The sequence below is a fragment of the Balaenoptera borealis genome (assembly GCF_965194805.1).
Source record: "Balaenoptera borealis genome assembly, chromosome: 3".
Lineage (NCBI taxonomy): Eukaryota > Metazoa > Chordata > Mammalia > Artiodactyla > Balaenopteridae > Balaenoptera > Balaenoptera borealis.
This window is the reverse complement of record NC_138866.1, coordinates 122,410,629-122,429,274: the sequence shown is the minus strand read 5'-3', so window position 1 is coordinate 122,429,274 and position 18,646 is coordinate 122,410,629. Positions and strand designations below refer to the sequence as shown.

General features: G+C 53.0%; 2 protein-coding genes across 12 annotated transcripts in view; both read left to right on the top strand.

The window, feature by feature from the left end:
• The window catches only part of SIN3A (SIN3 transcription regulator family member A), a 64,508-nt gene extending 59,383 nt beyond the window's left edge, over positions 1-5,125 (top strand). For 6 of the 7 annotated variants that reach the window (XM_082386970.1, XM_082386973.1, XM_082386972.1 and 3 more), the window contains 2 exons: positions 1,275-1,539; positions 3,837-5,125. In XM_082386970.1, coding sequence (XP_082243096.1) covers positions 1,275-1,539; positions 3,837-4,067 — 496 coding nt within the window. In that variant the 3' untranslated portion in view covers positions 4,068-5,125. The remainder of the gene's footprint in view (positions 1-1,274; positions 1,540-3,836) is intronic. The other variant, XM_082386971.1, reaches the window with a different exon arrangement.
• Positions 5,126-7,161: 2,036 nt separating this feature from the next.
• Positions 7,162-18,502, top strand: MAN2C1 (mannosidase alpha class 2C member 1). Of its 5 annotated transcripts, none has more exons than XR_014243131.1 (26): positions 7,162-7,394; positions 7,651-7,776; positions 8,215-8,338; positions 9,497-9,567; positions 10,650-10,827; positions 11,136-11,325; positions 12,478-12,584; positions 12,769-12,879; positions 13,260-13,352; positions 13,481-13,597; positions 13,823-13,918; positions 14,015-14,160; positions 14,514-14,637; positions 14,998-15,119; positions 15,225-15,310; positions 15,427-15,582; positions 15,792-15,889; positions 16,071-16,165; positions 16,425-16,529; positions 16,631-16,787; positions 16,879-17,022; positions 17,405-17,514; positions 17,616-17,695; positions 17,870-17,978; positions 18,080-18,189; positions 18,262-18,502. XR_014243131.1 is itself a non-coding variant. In XM_082386978.1 (26 exons), the coding sequence occupies exons 1-26, from the start codon at positions 7,294-7,296 to the stop codon at positions 18,386-18,388; spliced, it is 3,123 nt and encodes a 1,040-aa protein (XP_082243104.1). In that variant the 5' UTR covers positions 7,162-7,293; the 3' UTR covers positions 18,389-18,502. The 5 variants fall into 5 exon arrangements, 4 of the variants coding, with proteins under 4 accessions (XP_082243104.1, XP_082243105.1, XP_082243107.1 ...); XM_082386978.1 differs by having other exon boundaries at positions 17,830-17,978; XM_082386979.1 differs by having other exon boundaries at positions 17,616-17,751.
• The last annotated feature ends 144 nt before the right edge of the window (positions 18,503-18,646 follow it).

The window sequence follows — 18,646 nt, the reverse complement described above, 5'->3', positions numbered from 1 at the left end:
CATGCTGGCCAATACCAGTTTACCAAAATTCAGAGTTTTACTTGAAAGCTTAAATTTTATCATTGGCAACAAATGTGCTCAGTTGTTTTCCTTGAAGTACCAGTCTCCCTTGTTCATTCTTGAGAAAATATTTGCCAGATACCCCAGATTGGCTAGTCAGCTATTCTTTCAGGTAAAAATGGTGAACCATTTGCAGCTCAAGCAGTGCTCAAGTGCTTTCCTTCATGAATCCCATTGTACTTTGGCACACAAAGGTACTTTATGTTTAGTTCCCATTTCATCACCCAGTATATTAAAAAGATGTGAACTAAGGGTCTGGGATTTATCAATAATAAGAAATGTTACTGTTTCATTAAGGACATTCTTAAGTCAGACCAGCTTTCCTTTTTGAATTGCCAGTGTGTGGCCAGAGAAGAGTACAAAGATATCTAAGGACAGCTTGGTGCCATCACCAATTTGTTTTTTTTTTCAGTAGTCACTATTATTTTTGCACTGCCAATGCTAATGTTAATACTGTTTTGGTTTTTTTTTAAGAAAGAAAGAAAGACAAATAATGTTTTAGTATTATTATGACAGTAGTTTTGATCTTACAACTTCCTAAAAAGCATCGTGGGTTCCCCCAGTAGTCCTTGGACCAATGAACTGCTGTCCTACGGAAATGTATATACACAAAGATATTCACTGAAGCAATGTTTTTAATAGCAAAGTGTAGGAAACAGTAGAATTGTCTAGCTGACAACCTTTCTCTGCTTGTGTTGGAGGGAATTAAGCCTGCCAAGGCATCCACTGATGTGAATTACCTTCTTTCCTAGATGTGTAGAATAGCACTAGTTATGTACCATCTGTGGGAGAATTGAAAAAAATAGACATTTAAGTAATTTTCTGTGCTCTGTGGTTCAGATGAAGAACTTGATTAATTCCTGTTAAGGAATTGTTCAGTTAAGACACATTCCTCTGTAGCAGTTAAAGAGAATGACACAAATCTATGCGTAGTGAAATGAAAAAATCTTCATGACATTAAGTGAAAAATTGAGAGAGACCTAGAAGATTTTAAATGAAAACTGCTAACAGTGGCTACCTCTGCCAAGGCAAGTGGGATTTCCAGATTTGGGGTAGGGGATAGTTGGCAATTTCTACTTCTTATTCTTTGTATCTCTGCAGTTGAAAAAAAATTTTTTTAAACAATAAAACCATTGGACATTTTAAAAAATGTATGTAATTAAAATTGTGATAAGTGCTGTGAAGGCAAATAATAAGGAAAGCTTTTGGGGCAGCCGTGGGAACCTGCACCTGGAGGAGCTCTCATCCTGCAGGGCTTTGCTGCTTTGTAGGAATCTGCGGCGGATCCGGAAGTGTCAGCGTGGTCGAGAACAGCAGGAAAAGGAAGGGAAGGAAGGGAACAGCAAGAAGACCATGGAGAATGCGGATAGCCTGGATAAGCTGGAGTGTAGATTCAAGCTGAATTCCTATAAGATGGTGTATGTGATCAAGTCAGAGGACTACATGTATCGGAGGACCGCCTTGCTCCGAGCTCATCAGGTGAGAACCAGTAACTGGAATTTCTCCACACTTCTCCCTCCTCAGCCAGGACCAGGCCTGCCCCAGAGGCTTCTGGTTGTTTCTCTCCCTTTGTGAAAATCTCTTGGATTTGAGAATTGTTGAGTAAGGATGCTGTAACAAAGTCCCACAGACTGCATGGCTTAAACAACAGAAATTTATTGTCCTACAGTTATAGAGGCTGGAAGTCCAAGGTTGAAGTGTTGGCAGAGTTGCTTTGAACCTTCTGAGGGCTGTGAGGGATAAAACTATTCCTTGCCTTTCCTAGCCTCTGGTGGTTTGCTGGCAATCATTGGCATTGCTTGGCTTGCATATTTCTGCCTTCATTTTTACATGTCATTCTCCCTAAATGCGTGTCTGTGTCCAAATTTCCCCCTTTAAAGAATGCCAGTCATGTTGGATTATGGGTCCACCCTACAACAGACAGTATGAGCTCACCTTAACTAATTACATCTGCAACAACGTTATTTCCAAATAACGTCACATTCTGGGGGGTGGAAGCTAGGATTTCAACATATGAATTTGTGGGGACACAATTCAGTTAATAACAGCTGGTGGCACCTTCCAGTGAAGCTACTCCTAGCATTTACATTTCAGGTAGTATTGCTTGTATGAATCCTGCCTGTTTTCACATGCTACCTGAATTGTGAAAGTCCTAGTGCAGTTATGTACCAAGGTATTGTGCCAGGCCCTGGGACTACAACCATGAGGTAGAGCAGATAAGGTAGTGTGATGATGTGCACTGCCAAGGAAACTAGGTGAAGTGATCAAGGGTAACTGGCAGGCAGGGCCCTGCTTTTGTTGGGGAAGACCTCTCTAAGGAGGTGATGCTTGAGGCCTGAATAATGACAAGGATCCAACCTGGTGCAGAGTTGGGGGTTGGTACTTTTTAGGCAAAGGAAACAAGCAAGCACAAGGCTGGGAGGGAGGAAAGGACTTGGCATTTTCAAGAAACTAATAACATCAATGTGGCTTGCGCCATAGGGAAAGTGGGATGCATGAAGTTGGAAGGGTGGGCAGAGGCTACATTACTTAGTCTCATAGGCCACGGTTTGGATTTTGTTTGAGGTACATTGAGACATCGTTGACAAAGACATAGACTGATGAGAGTGAGTTGAGGGCCCCAAGTTGGAAGGGCAGAGACCACTCGAAAGACTGCTTTCATTCATATGAGATGTGATGGCTACCCAGACTACCAGGGTTGTAGAGGGATTATAATTAGATTGGAGGGACTTCCCTGGTGGTCCAGGGGTTAAGATTCCACGCTTCCAATGCAAGAGGCTTGGGTTCGATCCCTGGTCGGGGAACTAGGATCCCATATGCTGCGTAGTGCAGCCAAAAAAAAAAAAAGATTGGACATATAACTGTCTGAATGTGGTAATGTTTGGATGTAGGGAGGTTAAGAGAAAGGGGAACATTAAGGATGATGCCTGGTGGTTTTTGTTTTCTGGTTTTGTTTCTTTGCTTATTTTGCTTGAGTCAATGGGAAGTTTAGGGGTACATCTGTTAATAGGAAGGAGTTACCAGGTTTGGGAGGCAGATGAAAAGACTACAGAACATTCAAGTGGGAACCATAGGGTGGGCGATTTTTAATGTACTTCTCTCATGGTGCTCTGTGTTGTATGCCTGCATGTTTCTGATTCAAATGATTTGGGGAGCTGGGCAACACCTAATTTATCTTTGTATCCCCTTCTCTGCCTTGCTTGTGGGCACTAATAAATATTTACCGGATGTATAGGTAGGAACAAAAACCTCCACTGAAGATCTGCTATGCCCAGCTCTCTGCTGGGCAGGGTGGGGTAATAGCGGGAAGGGAGAGCGGGTTTTAAGCCCTTTACCTTGTTTTACTTAGAAGTGGATTGCCATGCTGACAGAAGTGACTAATGGCCTCAACTCAGTGTCTCACTCCGGGTACGAATCAGCCAGGTTGCTGGTTTAAAACTGCAGATTGATCAAGTCGTTCTCTCCCCACCCCCTGCCCCACCCCGCCCCACTACGTGATAATGATGCAGGAGGCTAAAATCTGCCCAGACCCTATGTTGGTATTTCTTTGGGAGCTTTATGAATTCCAACTCCTTATGTGTTCTAGGTTCTTAATCTCTTTCAATTCTTTTCTTTAAACAGACTCCTAATTTTTTTTTTTTTTTTTTAATTTATCAGTGGTATCAGCACTGATAAGCCTACATCTTTCCTCTGGCACTTTAGGAGAAAATTGGGCTTTGTATTTGAAGGGTTTAGTCCTAGTTCATGGGGTTTTTTTTCTTCATTCTATTTTGCAGTCCCATGAGCGGGTAAGCAAGCGGCTACATCAGAGGTTCCAGGCCTGGGTAGATAAATGGACCAAGGAGCATGTGCCCCGTGAAATGGCAGCGGAGACCAGCAAGTGGCTCATGGGCGAGGGGCTGGAGGGCCTGGTGCCCTGCACCACCACCTGTGACACAGAGACCCTGCACTTTGTGAGCATTAACAAGTACCGTGTCAAATATGGCACAGTGTTCAAAGCCCCATAACTGCAGAGCCAGAGCAGATAACTTGAGGGGTGTGTGTGTGTTGGGGGGGGGGGCACGTATACTCGCACACACCGAAGAAACAAGGAAGATGCCTTTCAAGCCTCACTGGGCCTCTCTGGGACATGGCCACCTGATCTGTGTGTGGCTGGTGCAACCTGGCACCAAGTGGGCTACATATAAGGAACGTGGATACCTTACAAAGCCAGAGCTGGAACTTTTCCCAGGGGTTTTGGGCATTACCCTGCCCTGGAGGGGAAGAAATCCATGCAAGCACAGGGACATGCAGTTTGCTTGCACACACCAGCAGAGCTAAGACTGGAGCCTCCTGGGGCCTGACCTTCAATGAGGGAACCGGATGCTGTTCACACCTTGATTGGAATGGGCGAGCATTGACTGACAGACTGGGGAAGGACTCAATGCTTAGATGGATTGTAACTCTGATGGTCACTGCTCCTTTCCTCTTCCCCCCCAAAAGGAAAAAAAACTGGATTGGATTTTTTTTTCCTGGTCACTTGAGCACATCTAGATCACCCATTAGATTTTCTCTGGGACCTGCAGTTTGGCTTTGGGATTGATCATCTTGTGGATTTGATTCCTGACGAATCCCTTGCTGCCCACCCGTTATTCTCTCCTCTGGTTCTCAACCTCAACAAGTTCAAATCAGTCGTCCTTTTTAGCTCCCGTGGAACTGTTTTGTACCTGCTTCTTTACTAGTCTACCCTAGTGCCATCCACCAGCTTTACTCACACACACACACACACACACACACACACACACACACACACACACACAGTTTTAACTTGGTTTTTCTTTTTTTTTGTAAATAATGTACATACTGTCAATTTTTTATTAAAAGAAATATGCTTTGATGTGCTAGCATAACTGCTCTAGCTTCTTGTGTACCATAGTTCTATGTGGCTTCAGATTTAGTACCTATGAACAGATGTACAAGACATTTATTACACTTTTTACCAAAGGGAGTTACCGTTGTAGTACTTTTGTGTAAAACTTGTCTTCCCCCTTGCCCCAACTTTTTTTTTTTTTTTTTTTTTTTTTTTTTGTAAATAAATAAAGCTTGGTTCTTACTTAAGGAATAAACTCTCAACCCAAGTCCCTTGTCCTCACCAGAGAACTACTGTGAAGCAGAGATTTGGGCTTCAGTTCCTTATCTGCGGTACAAACAGGATTTGGCTTTAAATAGTTAGCAGTCAGTTGTATGTGTTCCAAATCAAAATATCTTAAATTTTTTAAATAGAATTATTCATTCTTTTAGTACGTATTTTCCCCCCTTATTTCAGCTGTTTGGAAATATTTTATATTTGGGTAAGTTGTGCAGCTATGTAGTTTGTACTTCTCTGTATTTTTTCTTATCCCTATTGGAAATGGGAGTGAACAGCTTAAATACCAAACCAGTGTTTGAAAGAAGTGTGTACTGAGTGTGTGGTATAAATGGGGCTGGGAGGGAGATTCGATACATTTCATTAGCAACTGCAAATGGAATATATACATATATATTTTTTTAAACTACATAAATTTAAACTGGCAGATATTTTAAACATGAGTGATTAGGATTTTTATATGTGGTCAGCCTGGACTTTCTGAACAAAGACCAACTGAGCCCCTCCCAGTACTCTGGTGAATTTTTCTCCAGCAACCATTACCCTAGTCATAGCTGTAAAGTAACCAGCAGTGATTTGTGTGGTTTTTGCTTTTTAATTAAAAATTCCCAACATCACCACCACAAAACCACAAATTTTTTGGCTCTGGACTTTGATAACACATGGTAGACTTTTCCGATTTTAGAGTTTTTTGTTGGGTGTGGTGGGGGGCAGTGAAGGGATGGGACAACTACAGGAGACTCAGAGCCCAAAAGTGTAGGGTGGCAAAAGAGCCTTGTGGGAGGAGATTCTCTGGTGAAGCTGGGGCAATGCCTGACTTGGGAGATGGAGTGATACTGGGGGGGGAAGATCTTCAGGTTTTCCCAGCAATAACTCACCTCTGCTTGCTTAAGACCATGCTGACTTGGAATTACGGCCGGGGGGGGGTGGGGGGGTGGGCGGGGTACTGATGGGACCTGACCAGGGGCAGCCCCAGCTATTGCTGTCTGCATAGGGTTATGCCCAGAGCAGCTGCTTGCAGGTCAGGATAGGGTTTCAGGGCCAATAGAGGAGAAAACCCCGTCCTACCAGTGCAACCAAAAGAAGGGGGAGCTTCACCGACAGCCAGGGTTTCACAAACAGCATTTATATCCCTCCTGCCATCTGAGCTCCAAGCTCAACTCAGCCTGTCTTATAGCAGGAAGTTATATTTTAAATCACATTTGGTATTCTGTACTTAATCACCTTTCCCTATGATTTGCATTTGAAATGTAAACTTGGTCAGTATTTCCATTAAAATATCAGGGCTCATGTTGTGTATATACTTTTCTTCGTCATGATTTTATAGACAAGGACTTCATAGCATTCCCAGGAGGGGGGAACAAGCTGCCAACAGATTAGCAGAGTAACGTGAGGATGAAATTGGAGGTGTTTCTGGCATTATGGCTTCTCTGAACTCTTCAGTCCCGTGTAGGAAAATACATTATTCTGTTAGGATCGTGAATTCTATGTATGTGATCTGCAATCTCAAAATCTTCGGAGTTTCTGGCGATGGGCAGCACTTACCCATATACATAAAACAAAACATGTAGTAGAGGAAGCTGAGGTTACTGGGGTGCAAAGCCCTCTCTATTTAACGCATGTCTGCCGATTGGCTTGAAAGCAACGGTCCTGGCGCCCCGGCTCTTGCCACGTTAAGCAGACACGGGTTTTCGAGATAGCCAGAGGGCGGGCTGGGACCAGAAGGCAAGGAGGTTCCCGCTTGCAGCTTCTGAGAATAGGTGACCTGCGTCGGCAGCAACCCAGGCTCCCACCCGTCGTGCCTAACGGCTTGTCTCTGTCCCAGGCCTTTTGCAGAATCAAAGCGTCAAACTTCCTATTTTATTTAGGGATTTGCCCTAAATGGCCACCAGCTCGGACGAGATAAGAGAGCATCGGAAGCGCGGCTTTTAGCTTTCAGCTCCCTGCTCAAAGTTCAGAGCAGCGAGACTTCACAGAGCCGCCGGTGTTCCAAGAAAAGCTGCCCGGGCCTGGAAGGCGCCCTTCGGACGCCGGAACCTTTGGTTCCAGGCCGTGGACCGCGCCGGCAGCGTTTAGGGCCTTCCGGGGAGAGGAGAGAGCGCGCGGCGATGGCGGCGGCGCCGGCGCTGAAGCACTGGCGCACTACGCTGGAGCGGGTGGAGAAATTCGTGTCGCCGCTCTACTTTACCGACTGTAATCTCCGCGGCAGGTGTGGCCCCCTCGCCCATGGCGCCGGCCGGCCGCATCCACGCGTCTCTAGCCTTCCCTTCCGGGGGGAAACCCAAGCTTCGTCCCACCTGGGCCGAGGGACAAAGTGCCCGCCGCGGGAAGGGCTGGGGTCCAGGAGGAGGGGGTGGGCGGAGACTGAGCTGTGAGGCAGCCCTCCCGGCGGTGGATCGAGGGAATGCGAGTCCCCACCCGCCGGTTGGCCCACGGGCGCGTGCCCACCTGCCCCTCCCGCCCAGGCTCTTCGGAGACAGCTGCCCAGTGGCCGAGCTCTCCAGCTTCTTGACACCCGAAAGGCTTCCCTACCAGGAGGCAGTCCAGCAGGATTTCCGCCCCGCGCAGGTCGGCGACAGCTTCGGACCCACGTGGGTAACGCTCTAGAGGGAGGGCGTGGCCAACAGGGCCCCGCTCCCGGCTTACTCGCCTCCCCTAAGGGCCACACCTCCATTGTCGGCCCTCTGCCCTAGACAGTCACTTGGGGCAGAGCAGCACCCTCTGCTGGGAGCAGATCCCTGATCCCTCAAGACTTCATGGGAGAATTTTCATTTCCCCCCTTCTCGCAGTCCCTGGACATCCCTTAGGCAGGACACTCTAGGACAAATCACAGACCCCTGATTCTCTGCCTCTTTCCCTCACCTTGCTGTACACCCCGTTGCTCCTTTCTTGTGGATCAAAGCTGAATACCTTGTGATGCTGCAGATACTTGGTGAAAGTCTCAAGCCCCTGCTGACCCTTAGTCCAAGGAAGTATGTCGAAAGGAAAGGGCTTCGATCCCTAGGCCCATCTTAGTGGTTCTGTTGCAGATGGTGGACCTGTTGGTTCCGGGTGGAGCTGACCATCCCAGAGGCATGGGTGGGTCAGGAAGTTCACCTTCGCTGGGAAAGTGATGGAGAAGGCCTGGTGTGGCGTGATGGGGAACCTGTCCAGGTGAGGAGCCCTGCCCTAGGTCAGGTATGGCCACATTTCAGCCCTGGTCTCTGGAGAAGCCACAGCTGAGTGGCTAAGCCTGCAGGGTGGTATCAGGATTTCAGGACTGGACAAGTGGTTGCTTGGGCCCCTGTGTAATTGTTCCTTCTCATGTTTGAAAGGATCGCTGAGGGTCTCAACATAATTAATACTAAACCAACCCTGCCACTGACTGGTCACCCTCCCATTCTGGGATGAAAATAGTTATTAATCAAATACAATAATATATACAGCAGATCCATTTATTAACCCTTTACTAGGTGCCAGACTAGTGACTTTGCAGACTATATCACTTTTTATTTTTAGTTTTAAATAAACTGGTTCTTATTATATGTAATATATGCTTATGGCAGTCGGGGAGGGGGACTTTGAAACAGTTCTGGATAGTATAAAGTTTAAAAAGTCCTCTTGACCTGAAATAATGGATATCTCCCTGCTACCTCACCCCCAGTTCCCCAGATATAGCCACTATTAAGTACCTTGTTTATGCATCCAACCTTAACAGGTTTAACCTTTATAATCCTATGTGGTAGGTCTTTATGGCCATTTACAGACTAAGAAACTGAGATATATAGAGGTTACACACTTGCTCAGGTTCACACAGCTTCCATTTCAGTTTGACTAACCCTCAGTCTCAGGTCAGGACTGTTGTGCTTCCTGTACAGAAAGATGGCAGACCCCTCCCTCCTTCCCTCCCTCCCTTCACTGGCTCAGCAGATGTCTCCTGAGTGCCCTCTCTGGCAGGTCCCTGTGCTAAGCACTGGGGATATAGTGGAGAATGAGGTAAACCTGTCCCTGACTTCATAGAGTTTCCCTTCAGATGCTTATTCAGGGGTACAGAGGCCACCAGAAGCCACCAAGGACCTGATACCTCCCCAAGACTCCACAAGACCAGTGGCTTTTCTGCTGGCAAATAGGTGCCATTTGGTGGTCATGGCACTGACTGCCATGGGGGTTGGGGCACCTGCTACCAGAGGTCCCTGATTTGTCAATCCTTGTCTGGGAGAGAGGAGCCAGTGCTAGGGACCCGGTAGAGGGGCCTGGCCTCCCTCAGCTTACACTTCATCTGAGCTGTTCACAAGCCTCAGGTCCTGTCTCTTTCACTGCACTCCCCACCAGGGTTTGACCAAAGAGGGGGAGAAGACCAGCTATGTCCTGACTGACAAGCTGGGGGAAGAAGACCCCCGGAGGTGAGTGAGTCCCTGTGCTGTGGTTGACCAGTGCTGTAGGGGAGGGAGCACCAGTGGGCAAGCAGGAGCTGAGGCCCAGAACGATCTGAGAAACACACCCACTTTCAGTACAACCATCTTCAACTCTCATAGTTTATTTTTGAAAAGCAGGATTTTTCTGACTATAAAGATAGTGTTTTCGTTCTTGGGTTAAATACAGAAAAGCACAAAGAAGTAAATAACTCCCATTATCCCACCACTTAGTGACGCCCATTATTAACATCTCAACATTCTTCTCAGGAATTCTTTCAAATGTAGTTTTTACTAGTTGAGGTTGTATTTCTTTGATATTTTAACCTGATTTTTTAAAAATCCATATTATAACGTGCATTTTATGACACCATCAAAAACTCTTCTTAGGTATTATATTTATTGAACATTGTGTATCTGATGTTTCCAGGCACTGGGACTGTGAGGGTGAATGATGTGATTCTTGACAGCAAGGGGGACTCACATATACTTATATAATTGCAAAACTGATGAGGGCTTTGAAAGAAAAACCTTTCAACATAAGAAATCTGTTCTAGACTAAGGAGAGGGATAAGAGGAGAGTCATGGAAGGCTTCCCGAAGGAAGTCATGTTTGCTCTCTGAAGACTGAGTAGAACAGCACCACAGCCCACCATGCTCTCCAAACAGTGGCCTGCCCATGTTGGCTGATGGATCTTTGTTCTGAAAGACCGGACCTGGGAGATCCAAACATGTTTTTAATGTGCAAAGAGGGTTCTGAGACCAAGGCAGTGCTTTGTAAAGACAGCTTTGGAAATGAAAGTCTAAACAACAGCATAATTCACATGGTTCCAAACCTGGCTACTTATTCTCCCCAACCAAGGCAGAACACTCATCAGCAGAATTTGGTGTAGTCTGTTGTTTCTACCATGACCCTCTCTCACACGCACCTGACATAACTGTGAGCTCCTCTGGGTGGTAGATCCTGGGGGTGAATGGGGAGGGGTCTGCTGGATGCCTCTTTGGTCCTCCCTCCCCAAGCCCCAGAGTCCTCTGCCAGTCCCTTGGCCTGAGGCTGCCTCCCCACATTTGTAGCCTGACCCTCTATGTGGAAGTAGCCTGCAATGGGCTCCTGGGGGCCGGGAAGGGACACATGATCGCAGCCCCTGACCCAGAGAAGATGTTCCAGGTGAGCCGGGCTGAGCTGGCCGTGTTCCACCGGGATGTCCACAAGCTCCTGGTGGATCTGGAGCTGCTGCTGGGTATGGCCAAGGTACTCAACACCCCCGCGCCACCTGGTCACCCTCTAGAGCCCTGTTCCAGGCAGGCTGATTCTTGGGTCAGATAGTTGGGGCTCTGGGAATCCAGAATAGGGAGGGTGTTTCATGCCTGCCTGAGTGTTGAGAGGATTTCCCTGTGTAAAGGGGAGGAAGGAGACAGTGCTGAGCGGGGGACCAGCAGGAGCACAGGGTTGGAGGTAGGGAGCAACTCTGCTGAGAACCCGTGGGAGATCAGCTGGGGTCTAATTTTGGAGACTCTGCTTGCTTGAGATGGGGATTAAGGGACAGAACCCTGCTGCAGGGCCTCGGGGAGGACAACCAGCGCAGCTACCAGGCCCTGTACACAGCCAACCAGATGGTGAACGTATGTGACCCCGCCCAGCCGGAGACCTTCCCAGTGGCCCAGGCCCTGGCCTCCAAGTTCTTTGGCCAACGTGGGGGTGAAAGCCAGCATACCATCCATGCCCTGGGGCACTGCCACATTGATACAGGTAGGGCAGCAGCTGGCTGGGCTGGTTCGGGGAGGCAGGAGTGGCCTCGAAGACCTGGCTGTGCCCTGGAAGCACTGTGTGATCCACATTAAGTTCTTGCCCCTCTTGGACCTCAGTTTTCCCTGGGGAAAGGGGAATGGCCTGTAGGCTCTGCTAGATGTGGCTTCATTTACTCTTTTAACAAAATCTGATGCCCCGTGTGGCCCCATGCTAGATATTGTGGGGGTAGGATTATAGAGACTGATGATCACAAAATAGGCAGACACAGTTGCTGCCATGATGGAGGGAAGGATGGGGGGCTGGGGAGCCCAGAAGAGGCATTTAACCCAGCTGGGTCTGGGGGATTCAAGAAAGGTTTCTCGGAGGAGATGACCTTTGAACAGAGTGAGGATGAGTAAGAATTTGACAAGTGCCCAAGTCCTCAGATAGGAGTGATGTGGAAGTAGTTGAGATGGGGACTCAAGCCCAGGGGCAGGTTTCCTGGGGAGGATCAGGAGGTCAGTTTTGAACCTGGTATGTCTGCAGTGTCTGTGAGGCTTATGGGAAATTACATTTTTTAAAAACTCCCTAAGGTATTGATTCTGATGCAGCTAAAGTTTCTGAACCACAGAACAAGGGCTTTCTCTGCTGTGTCAAAGCATGGGATGTAGAGTTCTGGGCTGGTAAAGAAGGAACTGAGGCCTAGAGGTTGCAAGAGGCTGTAGTGCCTCACGCAGGACGGCTGGCCCAGGCAGGTCCACCTCAGGAAGCTGTGCCCTCTGTTCCAGGCTGTCCTTCAATGTGTGTGCAGGGGAAGGGCCAACCCCTGCTACCTCTTATAGGATCCTCTCAGGGGTGTCTAAACCTCAGAGTAAGGCTATTCCAGGGACTGGGGTCTCCATTTCCTGATGTAAAATTGATCCGATAGCCCCAGCCAACCTCCTTTCCCCAGTCTCTACTCCTACCTTGCAAGAGTGATGTAAAGTGACAGCTCAGGAGAGATGCCACAGGATTTTGCAGGGAAAGGGCCTGGGATGGACAGAAGGCTAGGATGACCCTCTGGAGGCCCAGGCTGGGCCTGGTTGGGTGCTGGGGGGCAGGGGTGTGGCTGGAGATCTGTGAGAAGCTGGGGACCTTGCTGCTCTCCTATCCTCCCCCCTCCTCCCCGTCTAGCCTGGCTCTGGCCCTTCAAGGAGACCGTGCGGAAATGTGCCCGGAGCTGGGTGACAGTCGTTCAGCTCATGGAGCGGAATCCTGAGTTCATCTTTGTCTGCTCCCAGGTCAGAGGGACGGCTGTGCGGGTGGTACCTGGAGCCCAATGGGCGCTAGTGTGAGGTTCCGAGGGCTTCTGGGGCCTGAGGGGCAGGGCTCCTCACCCTCAGCCACCCACTGGGCCCCAGGTACTCAGCCCTGGGTGGGGTTCTTGTCGCCCCTGGCCCAGCTCCCGCCTCATCTGCCCCACAGGCGCAGCAGCTCGCATGGGTGAAGAGCCACTACCCTGGCCTGCATGCCCGGCTCCAGGAGTTCGCCTGCCGTGGGCAATTTGTGCCCGTGGGGGGCACCTGGGTGGAGATGGTAAGTGCAGTCTGCAGCCCCTCAGCCTCAGGCCATACCATCATGGGCTTCTCTCCTTGGCTTTGCTGGTGACTCTCTGCAGGCCCTTCATGCCCCCTCCGCGGCAGCACTTATCAGTCCCTGGAATTCCACGGCCTGGCACTCCAAGGGGGAGGAGGGTCTCAAGCACAGTGACAGACTGTCTGCATGACCTGGCCCCAGAAACCTCCCCTCTGGCAGACAGACAGGTGGGCCTGAAGTGAGGAGATGGACACTCCCTGGGCACTGGCTATAACCCAGTGTCAGAGCCCTGGCTGCTCCTGTCGGGGTGGTTGGCTTTGAGCTCCTGCCCATTCCACCTGGTGCTGACCCCGACTGCCTCCCTGTTCCCTCACTGCCAGGATGGGAACCTTCCCAGTGGAGAGGCCATGGTGAGGCAGTTCCTGCAGGGACAGAGCTTCTTCCTGCAGGAGTTTGGGAAGATGTGCTCCGAGGTAGGCTGGGAGCGGCTGCGCCTGCAGGCGCGTGGGGCTGCAGCTTGCCCTTGAGTGATGAGGGGCTGAGGCTGTGGCCGCGCTGCCGAGAGCCCCGGTTCCTGTGCCCAGAGGCCCTTTCCCTGCAGTTCTGGCTGCCAGACACATTCGGCTACTCAGCGCAGCTCCCACAGATCATGCGCAGCTGTGGCATCAGGCGCTTCCTCACCCAAAAACTGAGCTGGAACTTGGTGAACTCCTTCCCGGTGAGCAGGCCCCAAGGAACCAGGCTCAGAGTGGGCCTGGGTCCCACCAGGCCCATACATCTCCGTCCAGGCTGATAGAGGGGCCCTGGACAAACCACCCAACCCCGACCCAGAGAAGGCATGCCTCCCCCAGGGTCACACAACAGGAGGGGCAGGTCTAGGAGGCCCGGCTCTGCCTCAGCCCTGACTCTGCCCTCTCTCTTCTACCTGTTTCCCTGCCTGCAGCACCATACCTTTTTCTGGGAGGGGCTGGATGGCTCCCGGGTGCTGGCCCACTTCCCGCCTGGTGACTCATATGGGATGCAGGGCAGTGTGGAGGAGGTGAGAGGGCACCTAGTGGCCAAGGTCGGGGATGGGAGGCAGGCTGGAGAGGGCTGGGTGTCCTGTCCTAAGCTGACCCTGAGCCCGCCTGTGCAGGTGCTGAAGACTGTGGCCAAAAACCGGGACAAGGGGCGTACCAACCACAGTGCCTTCCTCTTTGGCTTTGGGGATGGGGGTGGTGGCCCCACCCAGACCATGGTGGACCGCTTGAAGCGGCTGTGCAATACAGATGGGCTGCCCAGGTCAGGCCTGGGCTCACTCAGCCCTACCCTCCGCCCTTGCCCTTAGTCCTTCCTTCTGCTCAAACATTGGGCCCGACACCTCCCCTAAACCTTGTCCCCCTCCAATCCCGGACCATGGACTCCTCCCAACTTCTACCCTGGTGGTAGGGTGGGGGGAAACCTAAAGGTGGGATGGGGCTTAAACCTACTAGAGAGAAAACTCTCCTGGAGTGTCTAGAACTGGCTTTGTGTGGACAGGGAGCTTTCTGGGGGTGGCTCCTTTCTGTCGGGACTGGATCTCTTGTCACTCTTGCATGGAAGAAGGGTGAATCACACGGCCAGGCTGGGAGACCCAGGCTTGCAGTCTCCCTCAGGGTGCAGCTCTCTTCTCCGGAGCGACTCTTCTCGGCGCTGGAGGGCCACTCAGGGCAGCTGTGCACGTGGGTCGGAGAGCTCTTCCTGGAGCTACATAATGGCACCTACACCACCCATGCCCAGGTCAGGAGCTGGTTGCTGAGCCAAATGGGGAGGGCGTGCCCTTGAGAGGCCCAGAGGGTCAGAGGAGGAAGCACGGAACAGAGCCCAGCCCAGACCTGGGGGAAGAGGCTTGTGTTCCACGGAGGAGCTGAGAGGAGAGAAGTGCAAGAGCCGGGTGGTCAGCAGCCTGGAGGAGGCAGGACTGAGCATCCCTGAGGGAGGAAGGGCTTGGGCTGAGGGGAGAGGAGGGAGGCATCTGGGGCAGGTAACTCACAAGAGGCCCTGGGGAGCCACCAGGGGTTCTGAGCAAGGGAAGGCTTTGGAAGGTGTCCTGGGATGCTTGAACAGACTCTAGACCAATTCTCCCTACCCTGGGCTCAGATCAAGAAGGGGAACCGGGAGTGTGAGCGGATCCTTCACGACGTGGAGCTGCTCAGCAGCCTGGCCCTGGCCCGCAGTGCCCAGTTCCTCTACCCGGCCGCCCAGCTGCAGGACCTCTGGAGGTCAGCCTGTCTTCTGCCCCCTGCCACCCATTAACCTCACCCCAGACACCTCTGTGGCTGCCCCTCCCTCCCAGCCTTCCGCAGCCCTGCCCTTGGCCCCGGCAGGCTCCTGCTCCTGAACCAGTTCCACGATGTGGTGACTGCAAGCTGCATCCAGCTGGTGGCAGAGGAAGCCATGTGCCACTACGAAGGTGAGGCTGACAACATTTCCGCTGCTCTCCAGCACCCAGGGCAGAGTGTCTCCTGTGGGCCATTCCGGGCTCACCCAGACCCACTGCCCACCCATGACCAGCCAGTCTCTCCCCAGACATCCGTTCCCGTGGCAACACGCTGCTCAGCGCTGCAGCCGCAGCCCTCTGTGCTGGGGAGCCAGGTCCTGAGGGCCTCCTCATTGTCAACACGCTGCCCTGGAAGCGCACCGAGGTGTTGGCCCTGCCCAGGCCTGGTGGGGCCCACTGCCTAGGTATGAGCTGGGGAGAAGGGTGGCTACTGTAGCAGGAGGGATCAAGGCCAAATCGAGAGTTGGGGACATTCCCCTGGGGATCTCTGCCCCGGGTTGCCCCAGGCTAGAGAGTACTAGTAATACTCACCCCCTCCACCGCCCCACCCCTCCCCGAGTATGGTTCCTGGAAGGTGAGGGAGGCTGCGCTGATGCCCAGGCCTCATCCCCAGCTCTGGTGACAGTGCCCGGCATGGGCTACGCTCCTGCTCCCACCCCCACCTCACTGCAGCCCCTGCTGCCCCAGCAGCCTGTGTTTGTAGTGCAGGAGGTGAGTGCTGGCACATCGCGGTGGGCAGGGGCTGGCTGTCCTGGGCTGTCCCTGACAACGTGGGGGTTCTGAGCTCCCCAACCTGGAGCAGGTGGCAAGGCGGGGCTGGGGCTGGGGTTGGGCGGGCTATTGGTGGCGGGAAGCCTCTGCAGACTTAGCCTCAAGGCCCCCTCCCACCAAGACTGACGGTTCTGTGACTCTGGACAACGGCATCATCCGGGTGAGGCTGGACCCAACTGGCCGCCTGACGTCTCTGGTGCTGGTGGCCTCTGGCAGGTGCTAACCCCTCGCTGCCCTCTCCCAGTGCCTGGCAGGGGACCCCAGACCTCTCATTCCCTCTGTCCTCTGGCCACCGCTGACCACAGTAGCCCACAGGTGGCTCAGGACTGGGACCCACACACGGAACGGGGCCGGCTGGGTTAGGAGTCTCCTGTCCTCTGGGCCTACTCACCCTACCTCCCACCCCACCCACCTCAAACAGCTGGAGAGACCACGGTCATACAGTTGTAAAGCGCCAGTCTCCGTGTCCTTCCAGGGAGGCCATTGCTGAGGGTGCTGTGGGGAACCAGTTTGTGCTGTTTGATGATGTCCCCCTGTACTGGGACGCGTGGGACGTCATGGACTACCACCTAGAAACACGGTGCGGGGTGGGCAGGACTCGGGGGCGGCGTGGGATACGAGAGTATTGGGCCCCCTCCGCCAGGCTGTCCTGGCTCAGCACCTCCCTCCGCTGTTCCACAGGAAGCCAGTGCTGGGCCAGGCAGGGACCTTGGCCGTGGGCACTGAGGGTGGCATGCGGGGCAGCGCCTGGTTTCTGCTGCAGATCAGCCCCAACAGTCGGCTCAGCCAAGAGGTTGTGCTGGACGTCGGCTGCCCCTATGTCCGCTTCCACACCGAGGTAGCAGGGGGCAGGGTGGTGGGTATCTTCCCTGGGTGTGGCTGGTGAGGAGGGGTCCCTCCCCTTGCACCCCTGCCTCCACCCCCCACAGGTGCACTGGCACGAGGCCCACAAGTTCCTGAAGGTGGAGTTCCCTGCCCGTGTGCGGAGCCCCCAGGCCACCTTTGAGGTCCAGTTCGGACATCTGCAGCGGCCCACCCACTACAACACCTCTTGGGACTGGGCCCGATTTGAGGTCTGACGTGGGGTGGTGTGGGGTGGGGTGTGGTGGAGGGTTTGGATCCTCCCTGGCTGGGGAGAGACTAGCTGTGTGGTATGGGGTGAGGAGGAGATGATGATCAGTATTTGCTTGTTCCTGACGTGTATGCCAGGCATGGTGCTAAACGCTTTCTGTTTAGTCTGATATTCATGCCCATTAGGTGGGGTAAGTACTCTTATCCCCCTTTCCCAGATGAGGAGCTGGGGCTTAGACAGGTGTGTGGTGTGCCCGGGGCCTCCTGTAGTGAGAGCTGGCATTCAATCGTATGGTCCCAGAGAGTCCCTCAGTCTACTGACAGGAGCTCTGGAGCACGAGGAGGAGGCGGGGCCGCCAAGTGGGTCTCCGATCTACCCTCCAGGTGTGGGCCCACCGCTGGATGGATCTGTCAGAGCACGGCTTTGGGCTGGCTCTGCTCAATGACTGCAAGTATGGCGCGTCAGTACGAGGCAGCGTCCTCAGCCTCTCCCTGTGAGTGGGGTGCCTCCCGGGGACTGGTATGGGAGCGCGGTCTTCCCAGGACAGAACTTCAGCGGCTCCAGCCTGGCCCTTACCCACCCTCCCCACCCCAGCTTGCGGGCGCCCAAGTCCCCTGACTCCACGGTTGACATGGGGCGCCACGAGTTCACCTACGCGCTGATGCCGCATGAGGGTGAGTGTTGCGGCCCCGATACCTCTCTGCCCCTCTCAGCCTCGGTTGCCCCAACGGTAAGTGGGGAGCACTCCAGCAGTCCCACGCCCCTACCCTCATTTAACACCACGCGTCCCTTTCCGGTCTGGGCCCAGGGTCCTTCCAGGACGCTGGCGTTATCCCCGCTGCCTACAGCCTCAACTTCCCCCTGCTGGCGCTGCCCGCCCCGGGCCCGGCACCCGCCGCCGCCTGGAGCGCCTTTTCAGTGTCCTCGCCCGCAGTCGTGTTGGAGACCGTCAAGCAGGCAAGGGCCGGTGGAGTGCGGGGAGCGGGCTGGGGTCCCGAGCTGGGCCCGCCCTCGGCCCCGCCCACCACCCACCACCCACCACCCACCTCCCTCCGTAGGCGGAGACCAGCCTCCAGGGCCGCAAGCTGGTCCTGAGGCTGTACGAGGCCCACGGCAGCCACGTGGACTGCTGGCTGCACACGTCGCTGCCCGTTCAGGAGGCCGTCCTGTGAGTGGGGGCGCGGGGTGGGAGTGGGAGTCCTGCCCTCGCGGGGCGCTCATGGTCCGTCCTGTTCTCCAGCTGTGACCTCCTGGAGCGCCGTGACCCTGCTGGCCCCCTGCCCCTTCGGGACAGCCGCCTGAAGCTCACCTTTTCTCCCTTCCAAGTGCAGTCCCTGTTGCTCGTGCTGCAGCCCGCACCGAGCTGAGTCCCTGAGCGTGGGGTTTTGTTTGTGGAAGGCTTTGGGGGCTCCTCATTTCTGCCTCCCAAGCCTGAAGCAAGGATCAGTTACCTCTTGAACAATAAATGCTTGGCTTAGGAACCCTGCTGGTAGCCCCTGCTCAGTCCCCTCAGGGCCCAAACTCAGGCATTGAGGGGGTAAGTTTTTACCCCAGGCATCTGGGGACAGGGGCAAGATCTAAGGTTATCTGTGCGCACCGGGTCTGGATTGCAGGCCCCATGACAG